This window comes from Diceros bicornis, chromosome 16, assembly GCF_020826845.1.
Source record: "Diceros bicornis minor isolate mBicDic1 chromosome 16, mDicBic1.mat.cur, whole genome shotgun sequence".
NCBI classification, from domain to species: Eukaryota; Metazoa; Chordata; class Mammalia; order Perissodactyla; family Rhinocerotidae; genus Diceros; species Diceros bicornis.
The window spans coordinates 50,597,954-50,623,261 of NC_080755.1; the positions used below are offsets into that span (position 1 = coordinate 50,597,954).

At 46.9% G+C, this 25,308-nt stretch overlaps 1 protein-coding gene across 1 annotated transcript in view; it reads right to left on the reverse strand.

Moving 5' to 3' along the window:
* CCBE1 (collagen and calcium binding EGF domains 1) overlaps positions 1 to 25,308 on the reverse strand; it is a 232,863-nt gene that overhangs the window by 6,302 nt on the left and 201,253 nt on the right. The window contains exons 4-7 of the mRNA XM_058557242.1: positions 24,411 to 24,545; positions 22,004 to 22,156; positions 13,071 to 13,174; positions 5,123 to 5,243 (exon numbers count right to left, since the gene is read on the reverse strand). Coding sequence (XP_058413225.1) covers positions 5,123 to 5,243; positions 13,071 to 13,174; positions 22,004 to 22,156; positions 24,411 to 24,545 — 513 coding nt within the window. The remainder of the gene's footprint in view (positions 1 to 5,122; positions 5,244 to 13,070; positions 13,175 to 22,003; positions 22,157 to 24,410; positions 24,546 to 25,308) is intronic.

The window sequence follows — 25,308 nt, forward strand, 5'->3', positions numbered from 1 at the left end:
TGTGTGTGTGTATGTGTATATGGATATATCTGTATATAGATAGATGTATAGAGGTATACATGTACATACAGATCTCTCTATGTACACAAACATATATACAACAAATACACACATACTCTACAAGTATATGTACCCTGTTTATGTATACTACTATGCTCTGAATTTCCTAAAATTGAAACATAGGGAGATGTCATATAAAAATCTGGGTTTCTGGCTTCTGTTTAAAAACAGGAAGAACTAAAACCTGGACCACTATCCTCCCATTGTGCCAAGGGAGCTGGAGCTTTATGGAGGGCTGCCCTTTAAATGGGGCCACGTGCTCTAGGGTTTAGTTCAATTCTCCTTACTCCCTATTGCTCACGCCCAGCTCCCTTCATTCCTCTATGCTACCTGCCTGGTCCCTGTAGACATTAAGGGTTTTTACAATAATTTTTAAAATTCTTTTCAGCGGCCTAAATCAACAGAGCACAGAGAGTATATTGAGTTTAAGGACAAGCTATACGACTGCTTTTGTGCCTGCTTGATAATAATCGTTTGTATGTGTGCCAGAATTTGGTCATACCACCCATCATGGGGGTTGATGGGGAAGAGACTGATAGGTCTCATCTACCTTTAACCACAGACACGGAGAGTTGTAAACAGCCACTTTGGCTTGGGGTGGACTTGCAGGGGGGTTGGGGTATCCCCTTGACTTCTGTACCTACCTGCTACACTGGAGGGAATACCTCCTGGCTCCACAGGGGTTGTGGCTGCTAAGCAGGGGGTTGGCACCTTGGTGCAGACTCCGGCGTGTTCACCTTGGCATTAGGCCTTGAACATCAGTGATGGGGATGAGGGAGAAGGGAGTGGGCACTTGGGAGTATTTTTTTAAAAATTGCAGTAAACAACATGTAACATAAAAGTTAGCATCTTACCCATTTTTAAATGTACAGTTTACTAGTTCACATTGTTGTGCAACAGATCTCTGAACTTTTTCATCGTGCAAAACAGAAACTCTATACCTATCGAACAACAGCTCCTCATTTCCCCCTCCCCCGGCAACCACCATTCTGTATCTATGAATCTGACTACTTTAAATACCTCATATAAGTAGAATCATATGGCCTTTGTCTTTTTGTGACTGGCTTATTTCACTTAGCATAATGTCCTGAAGGTTCATCCATGTTATAGGATGTGACAGGATTTCTTTCTTTTTAAGGCTGAATAACATTCCATTGCATGCATACACCGTGTTTTGTTTATCCATTCATCTATTGATGGACACAGGTTGCTTCCACCTCTTGGCTATTGTGAACAGTGATGCTATGAATATAGGTATACAAACATCTCTTCAAGATTCTGCTTTTAATTCTTTTGATATATACCCAGAAGTGGGACTGCTGGATCATATGGTAGTTCTGTTTTTAATTTTTTGAGGAACCTCCATACTGTATTCCATCGTGGCAGCACAATTTTATATTCCCACCAACAGTACATAAAGATTCCAATTTCTTCACATCCTCACCAACACTCGTTATCTTCTGTTTTTTGATAGTGGCCAGCCTAATGGGTGTGAAGTGATGTCTTGTTTTGATTTGCATTTCTCTATGATTAGTGATGGTGAGCATCTTTTCATGTGCTTATTAGCCATTTGTATATCATCTTTGGAGAAATGTCTATTCAAGTCTTTTGCTCATTTTTAAATCAGATTGATTTTTTGTTGAATTAGAGGAGTTCTTTTTATATTCTGGGTATTAGCCCCTTATCAGATATATGATTTGCAAATATTTTCTCCCATTCTATAGAGTGCCTTTCACTCTGCTGATTGTATCCTTTGATGTACAAAAGTTTTTAAGTTTGATACAATCATATTTGTCCATTTTTACTTTTGTCACTTGTGCTTTTTGTGTCATATCCAAGAAATCAATGCCAAATCCCATGTCATGAATGTTTTCTCCTAGATGTTTTATAGTTTCAGGTTTTACATTTAGGTCTTTAATCCATCTGAGTTGATTTTATTCTCTTCCCTGAGCAAGATTTGCCCTGAGCTAACATCTGTGCCAATCTTCCTCTATTTTGTATGTGGGTCGCTGCCACAGCATGGCTGCCAACAAGTGGTGTAAGTCAGTGCCCGGGAACCAAACCTGGGCCGCCAAAGCACAGCATGCTGAACTTCACCACTAGGCCTAGGGGCCAGCCCCATTGAGTTGATTTTTGTATATGGTGTAAGGTAGGGTCCAACTTTATTATTTGCATATGGAAAGGCATTGGTTTTAGCCTGTTTTAGCCTGCCAACTCTTTGAGGGCATGGGTTGTGTTTTAATTGGCAGCACTCTCTCAGAGAGTCCCAGCAACACAGTAGGCTGCTTAGTAAATGTCTCATGTCAAACGACTGCATTGAAGAGGTTGGGCTGATGGCTGCGCCATAATTATTTCTCAGTGATGTCTCTTTCAAATGCATACAGCCAGTACTTTTTGATCATATCTAGTTCCTACTATTGGCAGAGCACAGTGATAGGATGGAATGACTTTGTTTTCACCAGAAAACAAAACAAAACAAAGAAACAAAGACTTCAGAGTTTTCATATTTGGAGAAGTCTCTTCTAGCTCACAGAACAATTAGGCTAAAAAAAGAAGGGAAGTTAATGTTCCATCCAAACATGTCTCACAGCCCTACTCTTAATGCTGGTTCCAGGTACATCCTGAAAGAGTTTATGTGGGAAGGGGACCAGACTCCTCCTATAACTAAATACTTCACCTCCAATAGCACAAGGACAGGTCAGAGAGAATACCTTACCTTCATTTACACAATCAATGAACTTCAGAGATCACTGTATGTCAAGTGCCTTTAACATGTGAGGCTTTTAAGTGCAAATTTCAGCACCTTATTTATAACAGTGGGGGCCAGAGAGCCACTCCCTCACCCCCAAAACCAAAGGATTCCCACCCAGCATAGCTTCCAGTATTGGTGCCCTAGTCTGTGATCCGTCACAGGCCTCAGGACTGGAATTTTTGTTAACAGTAAGAGAAACCTTATTCTCTCTTTAGCTGTCCTAGCGTACCTCAGTGGAGGGCATCACAAACTTTGATGCTAAGGGTAAGGAGGGAGAAGGGAACAGGACTGGAGGAGAAAGCAAGGGCACAGTCCATTGCCAAAGCTAATCCTCCATCACGCCCTGCTCCATCAAGGACCCTGGACAGCTTAAACCACGTTAGGAATCAGACGGCAGAACTGGAAGGAAAGCCAGCAAGCCATGCATTAAGAAGAAAGACAGCCAATGGCTCCCTGTTTCCAGTTTGTCCTTGTTGGAGTGATATGGGGACTGGCCTGAGATGAAGTTCCTCCAGGGAAGCAGAGCAAGAGCATTCTCTCAGAGAAGGGTGGAGAACACTGTGCTAGGAATCAATTTGGAAGGAGAGACCCCAGTCTACTTAGCAGCAGCAAGAGGCTGCCTGTGCGTGGCATCTGCTGGTGAAAACTCCACCATGACCCAGAGTAGCTCAGGCCAAGGGAATGAGCAAGAGGATCAACCTCTTGTCCTGAACCAGTTCCTGTTCTCTGTACAGACTGAGACCCAGGCCACCTGTGTTTGATGGAAACCAGGAGATGAAGACACAAGCGGAGAAGAAAACACACAGTCTTGGGAAGAATTTTGACGCTTTATTCTTACTGGCCTTCCAACCTAAAATCTGCCCATGTCCTTCCAGCTTGGACAAGTCCTACCAGTCTTTCCTGTCCAGCTCAAACCCCAAGTCCCCAACCCCGGCAGGCTACAGTGATCTCTCCTCTTTAAGCTCCCACAGCAGGAAGCACCTATGTGCTTACTTGGGCCAGACAGATACTGTTTTATTCTATTTGCTTTCACTCTCCGTGTCTTGTCTTCCTGATTAGAATGTCAGCAGGTCATTCACAGCACTTAGCACACTGCTAGCTAAGCAATGATAATCGAGAATAAGACAATCCATGCTTTAGAATCATTTACTAACACTAATATCATTTCCTTTACTAGTGTGAAAAAAATCTACTGATTTATCCATTTATGGAGGGACTCAAAATACAAAACATCTTGTAATTATTTTTTAAAGTTCTTATCGCATATTTCTTGATGGAATGATAGGACATTTGGGATTTTCTTCAAAGTAATAAGGGTGAATCTCCAAAACAGTAGGCTGAATTAAAGGAGCCAGACAAAAAGAATACACACTATGAGATTCATTGCTCTGAAGTTCTAGAACAGACAAAACTGCAGTGATAGAAAGTAGATTGCCTAAAGCTGGGGTTGGGGGAATAGATTGCAAATGGGCACAAGAGATAGAAATGGTCTATATCTTGATATATAGATACAGGGTAGTGGCTAGTAAGTGCGTGATATAGGGTGTATACATTTGTCAAAAGTCATTGAACTATAATTTAAATGGGTACATTTTATTGTATCTCAATAAGGTTGACTTACAAAGAAAAATATATAGATAGATATAAGAATAAATATTGATCTAAATGTGTCGACAAATAACAGGGGAAGGAGGAAAGAAGACTGAGGAATAGTGGAAACGGGCCTGGCCATAAGTTGTCAGAGCCAGGTGATGAGCCCATAGGAATTCATTATATCATTCTATTTTTGTAAATGTTAACGTTAAAAAATAATTTTCATTTTGTTTCTCTGTAACTTAAAATGATCTTTAAGAATCTTATCTAGGGGGCCAGCCCCGCGGCCGAGTGGTCAAAGTTCCGCGCGCTCCGCTTAGGCGGCCAGGGTTTGCGGGTTTGGATCCTGGGTGCGGACCTACTCCACTCACCAGCCATGCTGTGGAGGCATCCCACATACAAAATAGAGGCAGACTGGCACAGATGTTAGCTTAGGGAGAATCTTCCTCACCAAAAAAAAAAAAAAAGAATCTTATCCAAACCCAGGACAATGGCCTTTTTCTCCCAACTTACTGTTGGGTTATGAGGGTTTCTCAGACTTCAGAACTCAATTTCCCAAGGCCCTCTCGTCGTACAGGTGAGGGGGCTCCATGGACTCCTGCTTCTGTTCTCATCCACAGAAGCTAAAGAAGTCCATCCATCCCCCACTAAACGTAAGCTCTCAGCAATCCCTGGCTGGGGACTCTATCACCCTTCTCTGCCCTTCTCCACACTCACCGGGAGGGCCCTGGCCCCCAGGCAGGCCAGGGGGTCCTGGAAGGTAGGCGTTTGAAGCCAGCACCTTGTCACCAGTGATGTACTTGCCCAGGCCGGCAGCACTGTTGGGGAGCAGGGCAATCTGCAAAGAGAAGAGGAACCTCAGTCAGGAAGCAATGGCTCCAGTGCCGGGAGATTCTTTGCACTTGTGTCGTTTGCAGAGGCTGCAAAGCTGTTTCACGGTAATTCCTCTTTATCTGAGCCAGTTAGAGCCCAAAGGGACTGTAGAGATCCTGTTTCTACACCCAGAGGCCTTCTACTGAAAACAGCTTGAATGAGGTCACTCAGCTAGTTAGTGGGTGAACCTGGATGGGGTCCAGATTGCTTAGACATCATCATTAGACTCATTATTACCATAATTACTGCAACTTAGCCATTTCAGACTTTCAATTTGTTAATTACTTTGTGTCAATTATTTGAGACCTACTCTGTGCCAGGCCCTGTGCTTGGTTCTAAGGTGACAATGGTGACCAAGACACGGTCCCTGCCCTTATGGACACCTCAGCCCTGGAGCTGGTACCAAGAATGTGGCTTACAGTTACCTGCACGCTCAGGTGTTTGGGAACTAGTGGGAAACAGTGACTTGTGATGGTTTTAAAACACGTCCACAAATTTTTTGACACTTAAACCTTCACAAGGTGGAGACTCATTTCCCACACTCTGACTGTGGGCTGTACTTAAAGACTTGTTTCTAATGAACAGAAAATGACAGAAGTGACAGACAGTGTAACTTCTGAGACTGGGTCATAAAAGGCTTCTTCCTTGTTCTCTCTCTTGGATTTTAGGGGAAGCCAGAGGGACCACACCAATGAATGATTTTCGCATTCCTTGAGGTCAGGTAACTGTGAATCTGTGAGACTTTCAGTAAGAATGGAATGCTCGGGGCTGTCCCCGTGGCTTAGTGGTTAAGTGCGCGCGCTCCGCTGCTGGCGGCCTGGGTTCGGATCCTGGGCGCGCACCGACGCACCACTTCTCCGGCCATGCTGAGGCCATGTCCCACATACAGCAACTAGAAGGATGTGCAACTATGACATACAACTATCTACTGGGGCTTTGGGGCAAAAAAGGAGGAGGATTGGCAATAGATGTTAGCTCAGAGCTGGTCTTCCTCAGCAAAAAGAGGAGGATTAGCATGGATGTTAGCTCAGGGCTGATCTTCCTCACAAAACAAAACAAACAAACAAAAAAGAACGGAACGCTATGACCTTCCGTTTCCTCACTGATGAAAGGGAACAGTAATACTCTTTTTCAGGACTGAGAGGATTAAGTGAGGAAGTATACAATGGGTGCCCAGCACAGGCCCTGGAACATACTAAGTGCTTGATAAATGGTCTTTCTAGTCTTTTCCTTCCAAGAAGCTGATTCAGGGATGCAAAATCCAGTGGAGAAGGGCACGTTTCTGAGGGCCAGAGCTACCCCCAGAGGATTAACTCTGGATCCTGGAGTCCCACAGAAACCATGAATCTCCGCAATTTTCTGAAGCATGCTGCATTTGCCCCCACATCCTTCTGGACGAGGTCCTGCGTGGGGACCCTCTGCCCAGAGGGCAACACAAGCCAGGAGAAGGCACGTGGCAGATCTCATCCTTGCCCTGGGAGTGCTCTGAGGCTCTAAACTTATCTTTGGACCCCAGCTTTCGAGAGAGGTACCTACTATTTATGCGTGATCAGAGGTGGCTAACTGCCAACGTGACAAGGCTGTGCCCTGTGGGGTTCAACATCGTCACAGACACTAAATCAAAAGTTGTGTCAAGTTCTCCCTCTGAGGCTTGTATCAACTCTGAATTACGACTTTTGGGAGCAAGAAACGGAGCTGAATGTTGATCTGAATGACCGTGGAGTTTTCTGTACCTTCTGCCTTCATGGGCCAGGCAGCACGTTTCACCTCTCATTTCCCCCCTCAGGGATTTCCTCCTGCCCCAAGAGACGAGACGCCCAGTCAAGTTCTGACTCAGCAGAGTGAAGCACCCTCTGTCAATGATGCCCCACAAATACCCCTACGATTGCAGGGCACCTGGCTTCACAGTAACACAGCAGGGAAATGGAACGAAAGATGATCATGAGATCTTGAACCCCCAAGCCCAGGCCCGAGGGGTGCACGTGGAGAATTACAAAATAATCTACTGAACTGCAGCTACGATGCCAGCCTGTGAATGGCTCCAGGTAAGCCCGCGAAAGTTTTGCTGTCCAAGACGACCTTATCTGGCTTCAGAAGGTCCTTGGTCTCCCGCACTACTGTCCATGTCTGAGCATGGGGGTTTAGGAATGATCAGCAGGCCTGTTATGAAACATGGTTCTGATGGTGATCGCTGGCCAAGATCCCCTTCTCCCGCTGAGTGGCTGCTGGGTTTGGGGCCATCTTGATTCAGCTTTAGAAACTGATGATTTTTCTTAGTCACGGAGACAGACGTTCTTGCCAATGGAAGAAATCCAATATTAATAAAAAGTAGTCATGATCATAATATGTGGTTTGCACTTTGGCAAACAATTTTTACCCGTATATCTTATGAAGAACAAATTCTTCCGGCTCCTTTGTAAGGTGACTGCCCTAGTCCTGTATCCCACTAGCTCCTTAATGAAGCGCTTGCAATGTTTCTAAAAGGCACAATCACAGGAAACCACAGGGGGTTTCAGCCGTATCCCTGCAGCCTGGCATGAAGGAGGAGTAGACTCGTGAGCCCAAAGGTGTTGCTCCCACTCCTCTAGCTCAGTCTCCCACACATGCCTGGGGAGCACGTGTCAGGCTCTTCTGGGGTCAAGGTCCTATTCCCACTTCAGCTGCCCTAAGTGACCTCTTTGAGCCTGGGATGCTCCCCCGTCTGAACTCCCTCCAGAGTGGGATTTTTTTTTTTTTTTTTGGTGAGGGAGATTAGCCCTGAGCTAACATCTGTTGCCAATCCTCCTCTTTTTGCTGAGGAAGATTGTCCCTGGGGTAACATCCATGCCCATCCTCCTCTACTTTATATGGGACACCGCCACAGCATGGCTTGATAAGCATGTGTAGGCCTGCACCCAGGATCCGAAACTGCGAACCCCGGGCCGCAAAAGTGGAGCGTGCGAACTTAATCACTACACCACTGGGTCAGCCCCCAGAGGGTTTTTTTCCTTCCTTTTCTTGGAGTTCTTACTGAAGTCCATCCAGCTCAGAGCACAAGGATGCTCAGAAGGCAGGAAGCTCAAAGACGCATCCACACTGTCTTCCAAAGGGTGCCTCAGTACCCTTAGCACTTCTGAGCCTGCACCCCTAGGAAGCTTGGGAGCCCCCAGCTAGTATTAAAATCCTTGGATAAGGACAGCCTTGCGAGTCTGCAAGCTAGGTGATTCCTGATCATCCACTTCCTTCCAGATAAACAGTCTTCCCCTAAGCTTTGAGAAGACCTAGTGTTCCCTGAAAGACACAAGGAATGGCACTCAATTCCCCTGTGACTGTTACTCAGAATTCAGTAGGAGAGACTACAAGAATTAAAGTCTTGTGCAGTCTGAAAGTCAGCTTTGCACAATTTCAGGTTGGGGTTCAGGGTTCAAAGTCACTCCCAGGATCCAGCTCTATTCCAGGCGTTTATTTACAACAGAGCTGGTGTCACCGTGTCATAGCAAGAGACTCTCCCAACCCGCAAATGCATACCTGTGGCCCTGCGGTGGAACAGGAGTGAACCGGTGAGTGAGGGAAATTTGTAAGCAAATCTATTCTAGGGGACAGAGCGGGCAACACTGGCACCTGTAGCCTGGTCCGATTTTATTACGTGCTTCCAATAGAAAAACTGAAACATGGATCCCACCTGTGGGCTTGGGCATTAGGCAAACTTATGTTTAAATCTCAGCCCTGCCACTTTCTACCTGTGGGGTCTCGGGTAAGCTACATAACCTGGATTTCCTCATCTATAAAATGAGGATTGCAACATCCACCTAAAAGGGTTGACAGGAGGGTGAAAGTGATGATGTCTTTAATGCGCCTGGCCCAGCGCCCAGACTAGTAACCGCCAGGAGCCATCACCATGGACACAGTGGAAACGCTCTGCCCAGGGGACGCTCTTGGCTCTGCTTCTATGTAGCTGTGAGACTTTGGGTAAGTCCCTTCATCCTTCCAGGTTCTCATCTTCACGTCTACAGGATGAGAGGTTTGGACCAGATGATCTTGCCTTTGGACTTAAAATTTTGTAAGCGAGCCTGGAGGACGAGACCTGCACGTGGCTGGAATTTAGAGATGCTGCCCTGTGCCCTTTCCAGCTCTCTCTCCTCCCTTGTAAAAGTCATGAGGTGATCCAGTAAATGCTGACCTCAGTTTCCTGGCTGACCTCCTGCGGGGTAATTACATTCCGGCTCCTGTCAGCTCCTCTCTGTGTCAGCAGGATGAGTGGAGAGTAAAGGGCCTGGCATTCTGGAAGCAGCTGTTCAGGATCCCCGCTTGACATACTGCACAAACCCAGCAGAGGACGGGCTTGTAGGACACAGGGGCTGGGGAAGAAGGCTGTCATAAGGTAAGAAGAGCCTACGTTTCTCCTGGATCCCTGTCAATGGAATTATGAATACCTTTATCTCATATTAGCCTCCTTAATAAAGCATCTACCTCACAGAGCTGTTGGTACGAATCAGCTAGATACTGCCTATAAAGTACTTTGTAAGGACATATAATTAATGTTATTTATTTGGTAAACATTTACAGAGCTCTTTCTAGGTGGCAGGTACTGTTCTAAGTCCTTTATAAGTGTTAACTCATTTGATCATCATGAAAACTCTATATAGTAGGTATTATTGTTATCCCCTTTCTATAGAACTGAGGCACAGAGAAATTAAGTAACATACCCAAGGTCACACAGCCAGCAAGTGGTGGGGCTAGGATTTTTAACCTTAGCTAATCTGGTTCTGGAATGTGTGCTCCTAACCACTACACCAAGCTGCCTCTCTTAATATTACTAATGATACTTGGCAAAGCAATCTACTGTCACCTTAATGTGGATTAATCTTCCCAACAATCCTGAGAAGACCCATTTTACAGAGCAACTAGATCAAGGTAGCAGAGGAAGGCACACACTACTGAGAAGCCATATATTTGCTGGCACTAAAAGCAGCACTAGAGTGAGCAAATGCAGCCACCAGGTTGCAGACCTGCTCACACTTTTGAAACCTCACGGACCTCTAACTCCTGAAGCTTCGACTGCCTGCCCCAACTCCATTGGGCAATTGCTGGTTGACTTACACTGCTGGCTTAGTTTCCCAGCTAAGAGAGGAAGCTTATTTAAGGCAGGCCTGGACTCTGTACTCTTCTGCGTTTCCTCATCTCCTAGCCCACAGCAGCTGCTCAACACACACCCCCCGAGTCATTACTCACGCTTCCCTGGATTGCTCCGCAGCAACGCCACCCTCAAGTCCAAGAGCCCTCCACGTGCCCTGACCAATCATAGCCTCCTCCTTCCCCCCAAAGTAACCACTATCCTGATTTTAATCACTTCCTGAGTTAAAAAAAATAATTTGCCACCCAACTGTGCACGCCTAGACACTATGGTTTAGTCCTGCCCATTTAAAATTTACATCTTTTAATTTTCTTTTAATCTGCAGGGTACCGCTCTACTCTTTCTTTTCCTTACAATTCACCCATTGAAGAACCCAGGGTGTTTGCCCTGTAGAGTTTCCCACAGTTGAGATCTTGCTAACTGTACCCTCGTGGTGCAATTCAACCCGTTTGCAAACCATTTTATACCATGCGCTTGGACCACCTACTTGTTTGCCAATGTTTATTTGGGCAGATGTCCTACATTCTTTTCTGAACAGAACAGATGGCATCAGCAGTAGATGAAGTTAAAAACCAACCGACAACCCCAACACCGGCACAGGAGCAGAAGTGAGGAGACCTAGGGTGGGTCTGGCCTGCCTCTTGGGCAGTGGCCTCACCTCTCCGAGAATATCAGCATCTTTCTTACAGGGTCATGGTGAGAATGAAATGAGATCCTGGATATAAAACTTCTTGATAAACTATAGGATGCAACACATTCTAACAGACAACTTTAAAAATGAGTTGCTCCTCATAATGCTCCTCGAATGTCGGCACTAGCTCAGACTTGGCCCACCGCACTTGTAGGAGAATTCAGTATAAGGTGGACCAATTCCAGTCCAGCCCAAGTGCACGAGAGTTACTAGTGTACTAAGAAGTACTTGTCTGATTTGTATGTGGCCCTATGGCAAGGCCTGTGAGGGTGACAGGCGTTGTGACACAAAATTTTCAGCTTCTTTTTAATGTTTCTTCTTTCATGGATCATAAAACACTGCAGGGAGGTTAAGGAAAAGCCAGACGTTGACTTAGCAACTGAATTGCTGAACAACTTGGGAGCTTTGGCAGCACTGATCACAAAGATCATCCAGGCTGGAAAGAGTTTCCCCATAGCTCTCAAATTAATCATCCAGAGAAGGAAACCGAGGGTAGCTTTAGGCCTGGAGACATTGATCAACTGCCTCCCCCACGTGCTAACCCTCTGGCCTATGAAATGCAAACTTACTTCTTCATGAACCCTTCTTTGGATTTGCTCAATGAACAGTAATGACAATCCAAGTTCAACCTGAGGATATCTCTGTGTTTATACTGATATACCTTAAAGGTGTTCTGCCTGGTCTCCCTACTGGATCACAAAATATTCTGGATCATGATTATGCATCATATACATATATATATATACACACGGTCATGTGTTCCTTAATGATGGGGATACATTCTAAGAAATGCATCATTAGGTGATTTCATCACTGTGCGAACATCATCGAGTGTACTTATACAAACATAGATGGTATAGCCCACTACACGCCTAGGCTATATGGTGTTAATCTTAGGGGATCACCATCGTATATGTGGTCCATCGTTGACCAAAACGTCATTATGTAGTGCATGACTATACATGCCTCTGTTAAAGTTGATAGATCTTCCAACAAGGTAACAAAAGGCCCACAAAGCCACTTCTCTTCTCAGCCTGTTAATCTGCCTGTTTCCCCGGTAGCTGTGGTTCTCATCAGGGGCTGCTGGCATGTTTGCTGAACACAGAAAAGCTATATTGTCTTATGCTTACCCTTTTGCCCTTTAGAATAACTAGATGTCAAAGCTAAACAGATTACGTGCACCTCTTTGACGTACTAAGAGACTTGAGTGGAAGCAACGAAATGAACAGACCAGTAAGTTTACGTTTTACCAGCGTAGGAGCAATTTCTGAGTCGCTGACAAACTGGTGGATTGACTGACCTTAGGTATAATAAATACCATTGATCTGGGTCCAGGACAGTTGTTCAAGACATCAGTCTACTAGATCCACTACGGAACATTACTCACAGCATAATTATGTTACTAGAAATCTGATCCTCCACCCGGCATGCATGGGAGCCTTTTATAAAGGGAGTCAGTCCTCACCCTCGGCGACACGAGGCTGCTTTCCAAGGTGCGTGGAGCCCAGACAAAGCACAGACTGTAACTTGCAAATGTGAAAAATAAAGCCGCTGCAGAAATTCATCACCAGTGTATGGAAGTTTAGAGAGAGGATGTTCTCTATTGATAAAATATGGACAAAATATTAGGTAAAATAGAATCACATCAGACTGCCCCAGGGCTGTGTCCAGGTGTTCATTTTACAAAAAGTCACACTAGTCACAGCTCATCCTCTCCACAGCTTCGCCACGTGCCCCTCACCCAGTCGTCTATTTAACAGTCACCTACTCAACCCCCGCCTGCGTTGTGTTCTGCTGCCCTTTAGGTGGTCAGCTCTGAGGGTGGGTGGGCAAAGCATCCAAGTCCAAACCTAGCTGGCACGAACCTCAGTGAATGATCAGTGAGGTCGTGGACGACAATTGCTCCTTGTTTGTCAGCATTCCTCCACTGTCTCCGCCAAGCCCTCCTCCTAGTTCACGGGACTGGTTCTGACACACCAGGCGCGTACCTTTTGCTTCAGCTGCAGCACCGTCTGCTTCATCTGGTGAAACTCCTTGCATGAGGCACAGCACGTCCCGGCCCTCACCGCGTTCTCCGACTTCTCATCGTGCCCTGAGTGGGGAGGACATCCAGACCCAGAGAGACAGCGTCAGGAAGGGCAGGCCTGAGGTGGACTGGCTGGCGGGGAAACGTGTGAGGGACAGAGGCTGGCGATTTTACAGTTCTCAGGTCACGGACAGCAGCCCCGGGTCAGGGCAGGGGGATGGGGGCCCCGCCACACTTTGGGCTCAGCTGTTCCCATTTAGCACCCCAGCGTCTTCCTCCTCCATGTGTGAAAATGCGAACCATGGCCTTTTTATCAACACCTTTCCAGGAGGCAGGCTCTGTCAACCCAGCATGACTTATACTCCTAAGGGCCAACGTTCACACGCTGTAAATCATCCCCCACGCTCAGACAACGGGTGTAGGGTGCAGGGCTCACAAAGCTGGTTATCACCTCTGATAATCCAGCTGTTTAAAGGGAGCGCTGCCAGGCTGGGCAGGGTCACAGACGGAGCCCAGGGACTGACTTCCACGGAGATGTGAGGCCGGGATAGATAAACGTGCCAGGCACCCTGGACACCCACCCGGGGCAAACGGGACAGGTGCTGGGAAAGCAATCGGGCCTGTCCACCGTGAAGGTCTCAATGCCGCCTTGTAGAGCACTGGGAGCTCCAAGGGCTTTTTGTAAAATTGTATTTTGCTAATGAATGGGTGAGTTAAATGGCGACATGGCCAAGAATTCACACAGCTCTCATCTTACTGGCACCGAAACGGACTACACAAGCCTGCGTGCTGCGGAAACTGGAGGTCGTCCCGCTACTGATGAGTAGGCGCAGACTAGCAAGGCCTGGGCGAACAGTGGCAGTGGTGTGGGCCAAGATTGGACGTGAGAAGCTGTGCGCGTTTCCTTGGGGTGGGGCAGGACAGTTGGACACCCAGGCAAGTGTAAACTCTCCTAGCTTAGCCCTTTGGTCTTGGTGTTTGTCTGGCAGATAATAACCACTGCTAACTGGAATGTCACCTGGGGACAGTCGAGTAACGTATCTCCCCAAGTCATTTCTTGGGCTTCTAGGCCCACCTGATTTTCTTCTCACTACTCCCCTCTTCTGGGAAGCCCTCTTTGCTGTCTGCATTTGCGGAATCCTACCAACTATTAAGACCCAGTTCCAATGTTCCATGAAGCCCACCCTCTCTATCCACAGAGACACTGTAGTCCTCTAAGATTAGGCAGTGTTTACCACGTGTCCCACTCAAATGGTGGGTATTCCAGGCTTCCCTGTGGAGGGGCTACTAGTGCACATGCCAGCGTGTAAGCCATCTAAGAACCGGAGTTGCTTCTTGGTATCTCATACAGCAGATGCTCAAAAGATGTTTGTGAAATGGAGCACTATCGGTTGAATTGCGCCCCCTCCCCCTCAAATCATGTTGAAGTCCTAACCCCCAGTGCGTCAGAATGTGACCTTTTTTGGAAACAGGTCATTGTAGAGGTAATTAAGTTGAAGTCCTACTGGAGTAGGGTGGCCCATAACCCCATACGACTGGTGTCCTTATAAAACGCAGAGATTTGGACACCGACACTCACACAGGGAGAACGCCATGTGAAGATGAAGGCAGAGACCGGGTGATGCAGCAGGAGCCAAGGAATGCCCAAGATTGCTGGCAAACCTCTAGAAACTAGGGGAGAGGCCTGGAGCAGATTCTCCTTCACAGCCACAGAAGGAACCAACCTGCCTGATACCTTGATCTCAGACTTGTAGCCTCCAGAACTGAGACAATATACTTCTCTCCTTTAAGCCACCTGGCTGGTGGCACTTTGTTACAGCAGCCCTAGGAAACTGACACATGGATGGATGGGCTGGCAGTTGGAAGAGCCCCATGCTCAAGTAAACATTCCTCATGCAGCCCAGCTGATCTCTCCAATGGCGTCAGCCCCCTGCCTGGTGATCTACACGGTGACTGGTGTTTCTGCTCTTTGGGAGGTGAGGGCGCCCAGGGGCAGCTGAGATCTCTGACTACTCATCTGCAGCACAGCAGTGGGCAGGCAGTTCAGACCTTACTGGCCACACCCTAACTCCTGCACCTTGTGGGAGGTCTGAGGCTTGGAGCACACAAGCTAGGAACACATTTCTCAACCCGGCAGACTGAAGTGCATGAAGCAGTGCTCTGTCTAGGTGAGTTGCCATAAGCAACACTTATCTCACCCCTTTATCTATCTGTCCATTCACTCATCCATTCATCTATCCACCCTATTCTCCCTCCTATCCATCATGGAGCATCTGATATTCGCCAGGCCATGTGTGAGGCATTGAGAACGCAAAATAAGTGAGGATACCTGTTTAACGATTTGCTATTGACCTTCCTTTTAAGGAACTAGCCCTGTTGGCAGAGCCAGGCCATCACGAACAAGGCTTAAAACCCCATCTTTCCATTTCTAATCTTACACACTCAGTTGAACTTTGAGTGTTGGTGTGATTAACGGAACTTGATAGTGTCACAGAATAAACCTGTTTACCAGATTCTAAACTCTATTTAGATCATGAACTGTTAGAACTGATGTTATATTTAGTTCAATCTCCTTTACAGATTAAAAAAAAAAAAAAAAAGATCCAGAGAAGGAATTTGTTTTAGGTCTCCCAGAACGCTGTGCACAGAGAATGAGCACTTCCAGCGTCCGAATCGGGCAGTGTGGGGCCGCAGTGAGCACACTACTGGGAGCTCTCTTTAGGATACCTGAGAGCCATCTGCCAGGCAGGCTACAGGGGAGTGGTTTTCAAGTGTGATCGCTAGACCAGCAGCAGGAGCATGTGGGTGCCTGTTCTCAGAAATCCTAAATCCTGGGAGTGCAGCCTAGTGCACAGTTCTGTCAAAGCCATCCAAGGGACTCTGAAGACATGCAAGTTCAACAATCACTGATCTGGGGAAGAGGCTCTGCTGAGTGACCAAAATGCCTGGTCTGTTTTCTGTACTTTGTGGAATCATCAGAATACAGAGATCAAGATTAACTTTGTCCAAAAGACTTGAAGCTTCTGCAGACGCAGGAGTAACACAGTAGCAAGGAGCCTAGGCTCTGGTAGAGTCAGGTGATCAGGATTCGAATCCTGATGCTGCCACTTAGTACCTTTTAGGTTGGAAGTTGCAGCTTCTGTGATCGTCCTTGCCTCAAACAGTAAAATGACTATAGGACTTATCACCTGGGTTCTTGTGAAGCGTCAAGCAAATAACGTCTGTAAGTTCCCAGAACGGTGTCTGGTACATGGCAAGTGCTCCATAAATATTAGTATTATTATCATTGGTATTAAGTTCCCTACAAAATTACAGATGTGGGGTAGGGCTTTTTACATTATCCTTTGGCAAGAGGTCTCAGGGTTTGAAGATAAATAAAAACATGTGCTTTCTTTGCGTGTATAGACCTGGAACAGTCTATTCTGAATTGGGATTCATCCACCCTGCAATTTGTCTGCAGTAATATCAAAGGTGGAGCTAAAATAATCCAGATATGCTACATTAATAATTCATTTATAAATCTTGGTAGACATCCCTGACTTTGCATGTTTTCAGTCCCCTCAATTCATGCTGTGCTCACGGGTCTCTAACAAAAGTCTGGTGAGGGATCACTCAACATTTTGCTCCAACCTGTTCAGATTTTAAAGTTGCAATACTAGCGATTAGCCACACGGGAGCGTGTAGCTCTAATTTTTACTGATGTTGAGCAGGATCTACACACTAATCGCTAGAAATAGAATTCCTTAGATACCATATTAATATTTAATAAACTCGGGAAAACTAAAGAATGTTCCCAACATATCTCACACAGGCAGTGTCACAAGTGAACAAAGCACGTTTGTTTTTAAAATCGATCGTGCAGATTTGTGCCCTGGCAGTAGTTCTCAACTCAGGTGGCACATTACAACCATGTTGGGGGGCTTTTAAAAATCCCACTATGCTGTACCCCACCCATCTGGGGTCACAACAAGGGAACAGTACCAGCATTTTTTAAAGCTCACCAGGTTGAGCGCCACTGATCTATGGATTAGCGGAGCTTGAAAGTTATACGAAACACCTGGCCACCCCCTGACACTTTGAACTGTAAGTAATGTTGAGGGTCATGGTCGCTTTATCAGAAAACAAACAAACGTTGAAAAATCGAGATCAGCAAGCTAATTACCATGGAGCCAACATGTCCTTAATTTGTCTCCTCATCGGTGCTACACAGGCTCCCTGGGGTGACTGAACTGGCTCCAGCCACATATTTTCAAAGAGAAAATCAAAGTGACTGTGCACCACTCTCGCCTATTAGCCAGATGGCTGTGTCACCATGCCTGTGAGTGCACAGCAACCTCTCAACTGCCAGAGGCCCGGCCGAGGGTGGCCCCTGCTGCTCTCCGCCGGCTTTCCTAACAACTAGCTGAGGCTGTGTCCAATTTTCAATTCCTCTAACTATAATGTTATAGACATTGGACAACGCAAAGTTAAAAAAAAAAAAACGAGGGAAAGGAGGTTTTAGATCGCATGTGTTTATACTCAATAATCATTCTCTTCATCAAAAAAATGACGGTGATGAAATATTGGGCTTATTAGCCCAAAACAGATGAAACCACTTAGCTGACTCGGCTGTTCCAGAGACAGGGCTCATTCAGCCCCTAACTTTTCCTATTGCTGAGCTGAATATCCGATGTTAATTATTCATCTTGTAGAAACTGTGAGGAAAGTTCTGTTTAGAAGGTGTTGAAGCAGAGCATGTCTTTGAGGGTTGGCACTGGCTTAGACGGAGGATCAAGAAATAAGGGGCTCACAGGGCTGGTAGGGGCTTATGTTACTTTTACTTACGCTAAATCACGTCCAATTGTTAAAAAGGTGTATGAAGGTGAAAAGGTCTTCAGAGCTCATCCAGTCCAACACTCTTGTCTATATAAGCAGAAACTGAGGCCCAGGGAGCTGCCCTATATCACTCAGCTGGGTCCAGCTACCAGCTCTCCTAACTTCCAAGCCAAGGAACTTTTCACGGCATCACAGCTGAGGAGGAAGTGAATCCTGGGCACTTGCTTTTTGTTGCCAGAACCATCAAAGCCAGCTCCCCCCCGCACCCCCACTTCTCTGTGGCCCATCGCTTGAGTTATGACTGTAACTTTCAGGGCATACAATGTGCCTGTCCTATCTCGTAATTTTAATTGCGTGTATGAATTACTCCTCTCGGTCCCTCCCCCCCACCCCCCAGTGTCCTTGGTTACCGGCGTTGGAATGTTTTTCTTACTAAAATACTAAAACCAAATGCTAGTCCTCTGTGCCTATGTGGTGAACTCACACTAGTTACTGAAAATGAAATACTGAGAAATTCTTTTATAACGTTGCTGCTTGGGGAGAGGTAGTGTGATACAACAGAGAGGTGTTGTTTCAGGTTTTTTAAAAAAACTATTCGTAGTTGTTATATTTGGAGGGAGATGAGGAGGGAGGAGGAAGAGAGAATTGCAGCCGAGGCTAATCTGTGCGGTGAGTTACGAGAAGGCTCGGTGGTATAACCACCAGACAGTTCTTGCTGATTAAACAGGACATCTCCCATTTAAGTCACTGTAAACAGGAACAAACGGTCTCTCAGTAGGGCAGAGCGGAGGAGTACCATCCTGTTTTCGTTCGTCAGATGCTCTGTAGTAAATGGCTCCCTTCTGGACTTTGGTTGCTTCATCTAGCGATGAAAATATCCTCGCCTGAAAGTCGACCAGATGACCTAACCAAGTTCAGGCCCCAGAGCTCAGCTCTTTGATGCTAATAAGTTAGAATTTTCCAAACTGTATTTTTCAAGACACCACCATCCGTGAGATGTTTATAGGTGTTTCTTAAGAAAATAATTCTGGGAAATCCAGGTTTAACTAAAATTAACCTTTTTTGCATGGCAATCTCGCTCAGAGCTTTTAATGCACTTGCATCGTAAATCCTTAAGAAGCGGGTGCAGTAATGTATTCCTCCCCAAACATCTGAACACAGAAGCTCTAAACAAAGGCTGGTTAACACCTCACAGGACCCCAAAGTTCTGTAGAACACAATGTTGGGAAACGCCGTACTAAATGATTGAGATAAAATATGTATTTAAATGAAAGTAATACTAGAGAAGGAGCAAAAAAAATTGCACATATATGTCCCACATAATTATGACAGCTGAGGTTTTTTCTGAATTCTCAGGCTTAGAAGTCAAACTGGTTATCACTTAAAATTCTTGATCTCTCATACTGAAACTTTTGTTGTGTTGGAAAATTTTTTGAGAAGTACAATTCATTTCTCAGGGAAGCAAGGAGAGTGGTCCCAGGACCGACTTAGTGCAATAGACTGTTCATTTCAAAGAAGCACTGAGACCGTCCTGTGCCCCAGCCTTTGGCTGGGCCCCTCTCTGGATCCACTCTCTCAAAGTGTGAGGCAGGAGGTGAGCACCTCCCAACAAGGCCCACCTTGTCACTGCACTCTGGCTCAGAGCCATCCCTAGAGTCCCCACAGCAAGGTGACTGTGTGGGGCTCACTGCCATGGGGACAGAAGAGGGATGTGGTTGGAGAACCTAGGAATTACTGTAAGAGGCGGACGCCACCGGAGGCCCAAGAACAAGTAGATTCAGAATGTAAAATCCTACCCGGGGCTCTGGAAATTCCATCCAACTCCTCGGGTCTCTGCTAATTAAGGTCAGGCCTCTGGGCAGACCAATCTACCCCACCAGGTGGGAAGTGCTCATGGGTGGGGCCTGGTCCTATTATTTGGAGATCCCACCTTGACACTCAGCAGTAGGTGTTGTTGCTGTTTCTGATGGTTATGCTCTAGCCTGGGCTGCTCAAGGCTGCCCTTCATGCCTGTGTAAATGGATTTCACCTGAATAGAAATTTGAGGCACAGACACAACAGAATGCCAGGCTGAGTAGCCCACAGCCCGCGGGCTACCTGGCTCAGAGCATAGCTGGACACCCAATTCCAAAATGAAAAATTAGGAAGCTGCTTCCTTGTTGCTAATTCTCAAGTCAGCCCTCACATTGATAGATCAGTGGCTGAAAGACCACACCTCATTTTAATGAGATTCTTCCTTTCAAAAAAGGATATAATCTAAGAGGTGATTTACACATCCTGCCCGCCCCCCACCTTCTCTACCATGGGACAAAAATGAAGTGATTTTAATTTTGAATTAAAAAAAAAGTAGCCTGGGGCCAGCCCCGTGGCTTAGCGGTTAAGTGCGCACGCTCCGCTACTGGCGGCCTGGGTTCGGATCCTGGGCGCGCATCGACGCACCGCTTGTCCCGCCATGCTGAGGCCGCGGCCCACATACAGCAACTAGCAGGATGTGTAACTATAACATACAACTATCTACTGGGGCTTTGGGGAGAAAAAGGGGAAAAAAAAAAGGAGGAGGATTGGCAATAGATGTTAGCTCAGAGCCGGTCTTCCTCAGCAAAAAGAGGAGGATTGGCCTGGATGTTAGCTCAGGGCCGATCTTCCTCACAAAAAAAAAAAGTAGCTTGAAATTTTTTTCTCAATCAACCCTTATGCCACAAAAACTGTTTACCCCTGCTTGAAGCACCTCTGGGTGCACATGTCCTACACGCTTCAGGCTTTAAAAAGTGTCACTAAGCCCTCTTATTGACTCCAATTATCCCAAATTGCCCGATCAAAAACAGATCTTTTGCATTTACTTCTAATATATGCTGGCTTTGTCAAAACTCAACCTGGTCGGTCCTCAGAATTTTGCCTTACAGTTTTTCCACGTGAGGCAGCTGGTCCCCAGCTGGTTACTGTCTTCAGTTGATGGCAACTGCCTTCTACCCTTGTTTGAATCTCAGGCTACACCCAAGAATCACCATCTCCCGAGTGTGTAGACAGTTCTGGGCTTTTCATCTCCCTGCATTTCTTGGTACATGGGATTTGCTCTAGAAGCCCTCTCCCCACCCAGAGATGGCCCAGGCACAGCTAACCTCTCCCGACAAACAGGACTCCCCTCCTGAGGGAGGCAGTGAAGACCCAGGCCCTGAGCTCAGGAAGATGATAACAGCTTTCTGACCTATACGTGTAGGATGCCAGAGCACAAGGTTCCTTCCTTCCCCTCCAAACTTAGATAAGGCAGTAACCCAACACTCAGGCTGATCATGCCCCTGAGTGACCAGACATCTCAGTTGAATCTGGTTGACATAATTTAAATCAGCTTCTCGAAGTCTGTGAAGAAAAGCCAGCTTCTAAAAGTTTTGTACTTCACTGTGGACTCTATTTGCAAAATATAATAAAAATGAATTACTAGAAAAATAAGACCAAATACAAGCATAAATCTTTGGATTTAGACAACTTTTCTCCCGTCAAATTGGCATAAAAATTTCTAAACTCTCTCAATTTCTGTTTTTATCCCATCATGAATCAAATAACAAACAGCTCAGGGGCAGGCCCAGGGCCATGGACTGCATACTTGGAGCAGCACTGATGTAGATTCTTGCCTTACATGGAAATGTTTCCTATGTATGTTCAGTGCATTTTCTTTGAGAGAACACAGTGTTTATGGCCTCTCCTCTGCTCATCCTAGTTTGGTCTAAGCATGTGATGGAGTTCTCGGGATCTATCCATGAGCATACCACCTCTGCTTCGTGGAGAGCTTCCTCGGTTACACACCCGCTCACAACCCTTGCTGCTAACAGGCGTCGCTCTCACTGGGTCTCTTTAGAAGGGGCCTGACCTATATCCTACCTGTCTCTTATCCCGGTCCCACTAACCATTCGTATAAATGCCCCGTCTGCCTACTGCTCCCTGAGGGACACTGTTGGGCTCCCACTTGCCTGCCTATCTATCTATCTATCTATCTATCTATCTATCTATCTATCTATCTATCTATCTATTTACCTACCTACCTACCTACCTACTTAGGGGGATAATTTTACTTGCCCTACTCACCGGTGTCATTGGGGTATTTGTCTCCCTTGATGCACGTCTTCCCGTCGTCCTCCTGGATGTAGCCCTCCCGGCATTCACAGCGGTAGCTGCCCAAGGTGTTGATGCAGATGTGTGCACACAGCGTCCCGTTGCTGGTGGCACACTCGTCGATATCTGGGTTTGAACCAAATGCAGAGAATGCTCAGAGTTTCAAAGAATTCACTTCCAACACAACAGATGACATCAGGCTTGGCCCTTCTGTTAATGTCTGCAAAGGACACTTTGCCAGACCTCTATCGGAGAAGCCTGGGATAAAGTAGGAAGCTAGAAACGTGGGCCATCCATGACAGGAGCACTTCAGGCAGGGTCACCACAGTTACAAACTGATCGGTGATGGGGTTCCTGGTTGTGGCTCTGCCACTGCCAAGTCACGTGGCTTGGTGCAGGCACTGCTAGCCTTCAAAGTTCTCATCTATAAAACAAGATAATGAAGCCTGTCCTATACTTGGCAGGGCTCCAAAGAGGAGAAAATGAGATAACCGATGGCAACACGCTTTGAAAAGCAAGCATCATAGAAATGATTTTCTGCAAGGATCCTAGTGTGCCATGGGTTTTTATGTCCCCCTTAGGGCTGTGGGTTCCAAACAGCATGATGGTGACCCAAGGTCACTTAGGAATGGCTCCCTCCCAGTTAGCAGACGTGACGGTACCTGGGAAAAGCCACTTCTGATAAAAGAAAATAGTTATAATGGGTCTTATGGAGCGTGTTTTCCCTAGGAAGTTTTGGCCTCATCAATGACCCAAACAGACCCCTCACGAGCTGTGGAAATGAGCCATGAGCCCATCAAACAAGCAACCAGTAAGAGCCCACACGAACCGTGCACATCACAGACTTGTTCCCCTACTAAACAGGGTAGAAACAAAACCCTTTCCCACCAGGGAAGGAGAGGGAGGCCCAACTCCATTTTCTATTCGCTGGCTGAAGACACCGGGTGGCAGCGGGAGGGGGCCGTGACACACAGCCCCAGACCGTGCACATGTGGCGGGCAGACAGAGCCCAGCCCTGCACTTCAGGATGCTGATAACGTCCAGCCCAGCCAGTCCCTGGACAAGCTGCCCGGGACCCACCTCTGGCAGCGTGGTCATTTGGATGTCCCCCTGGCAGTATGTCCTACGTCATCTGTAGACTAAGATGTCACAGCTGCAATTTCTCAGGCTGACTACCTTTCTCCATGTGCCCCTGCCCTAAACCTAAGCATGAAGCTGCCTCTACTGCCCAGAAGAGGGAAGAAAAGGTTGCAAGGAGAGAGAGAAATAGGTGGGACTCTTAGCAGAATGCTAGTTCTGCTGATCCCCAAATCCCCTAGGTGAAAACAACAGGGTACTGTAGTACCAAAAACTGAAACAAGAGCGCTGTGCCCGGGCCTCGGTGGTACAGAACGGCATACCACACTCTCTGTAGGAGAGGCCATGGGCTCCTGCTCCATTCACTTGGTGGTCTCCATTCTATTCTTTGCCAGTATGGTGTGCCATCCCAGGTGCCACGGGGGAGAAGACGGGACCCAAAGTCTAGAACATCTCTTAAATGGTGCTCTCTAGAGCCCCTGCTGGGGCAGAGAACGGGGCTGCTCATCACAGCTTGTTTGTGGTCCACTTGGGTCCCTCTGCCAGCCTCCTCAGTTCCTCCTTCAGCTGATTCTCAAACTTGACTCTGCATGTGAATCGCTAGAGACATGTATGTAAATGGAGATTTCCAGACCCACCCTGGGAGTCTGGAGGGAAGGCAAAGAACCTTTTTTTTTTTTAAGCAAGAACCCCACATGTTTCTGAGACAGGTTAGCCACAGACTGACTACACTTTGCAACATGTGGCTCGCGGGCACAATTACCAAAAACTTGTCTCCGAAACTCTGCGAGGGCAAGGCTGGGAAGCCCAGGGAGCGAGGGAGAGGGGAACAAGCTGGTGGCGATGGATGGTGCTGGCTTTGCTCAGCTGCAGTCCAGGCATCTGCTTCAGCTCCCTCTGACTCACTTCCAACCTGTCTGCCTTGTGGACACTTCCTCTTTCCCCGTCTTTCTTCCTGATCGTCTTCGGAGACAACGCTTACTCTTGTTTCACTCTTTCTGTGTTTTTACATTTCTGCCCACTTATGTTCTGTTTTACATTATTCTAGTTTTCATTTGATAACGTTCCCCTTCTCCTGCTCTTATATCTCACTGCCTATTGGGATCGGACTGGTACGAACCCCCTGAAGAATTCCTTGGCCATAGTTTGTTCTAATAATCAGGGTGAAAGGCAGTGACTCCTAAGATCATACCAACGCAACTGTATCCAACAAGTGTCAAGATATAAAGGAAGAATCAAAAAGCAAAGCAGCTGAACGAGGCATATCCCCAGGAGCTGAAAATAATGGGTATCGCCAACACACCGAGGCAGTACGGCTTCTCCCGATTCCGGTGTCGCTCCCGGTCATACCGGTATCCCGGGTAACAAGTACACAGCACTCGGCCGAAGTTGTCTGTGCACTGCTGTTCACAGGGAGCCTCGGCGCACACATCATAATCTGAAAAAGAAAAGTGTGAGCTCACGTCAATCACAGTCATTCCCAGGCGAAGGCAGTGTCCCCAGCCATGGATCGGAACAGACTTTCCGGGCTGCACTCTGCAAAGGGGAAGGGTGAGGAGTGACCAGCTATGTTTAGGGGAGCATTAACTCTTCAGGCCATGGGGCGCCTTCTGAGTTCTGCAATGGGTAACAATGCCCAGCATCACAGTGGTTGGAAGCAAACACCACTTGTGATTTTCCTCCGGGCACCTCATCCTCCTTTGCTCTGTCACTCCACCTGAGAGCAAAGATGCTCTAGATGGCCAGGCTCTGCAGCCTCACCTGGGGGCCTGTTTTCTCTTTTTCTCCAACTACTGAAGAGATAGGGAATTCCTTCCAGCTGAACACTGAACAGCAGCCAGCCCTGCTGATGGGTGCTGGCGTGTTAACATGAGACCGGGGGCTGGAAGGCAGGCAGGCTCGAAGGATTGTGGAACAGGGACACACATGAGTTGTTAGAGGGCTGGTGTGTGTGTGTGTGTCTGTGTCTGTGTGTGTGGGGGGGTAGGTGTGCATACCGGGGGCTGATTCTGCATGCTGAGAAGGGGCTGGGTGAGGTCAAATGGCTAGAGATCTCGTTCCAGCCCTCAGCCTGTGCAAATTAGGGTGGATGCTCTATTCCTCATAAAGAGTTGTAACGGGCATCTCCTCCTCTCATCCTCACGAACAAACTGATATTTAACGAGCCTCTGAAGGGACTTTGGTTCTAGGTCAGGAGCTCA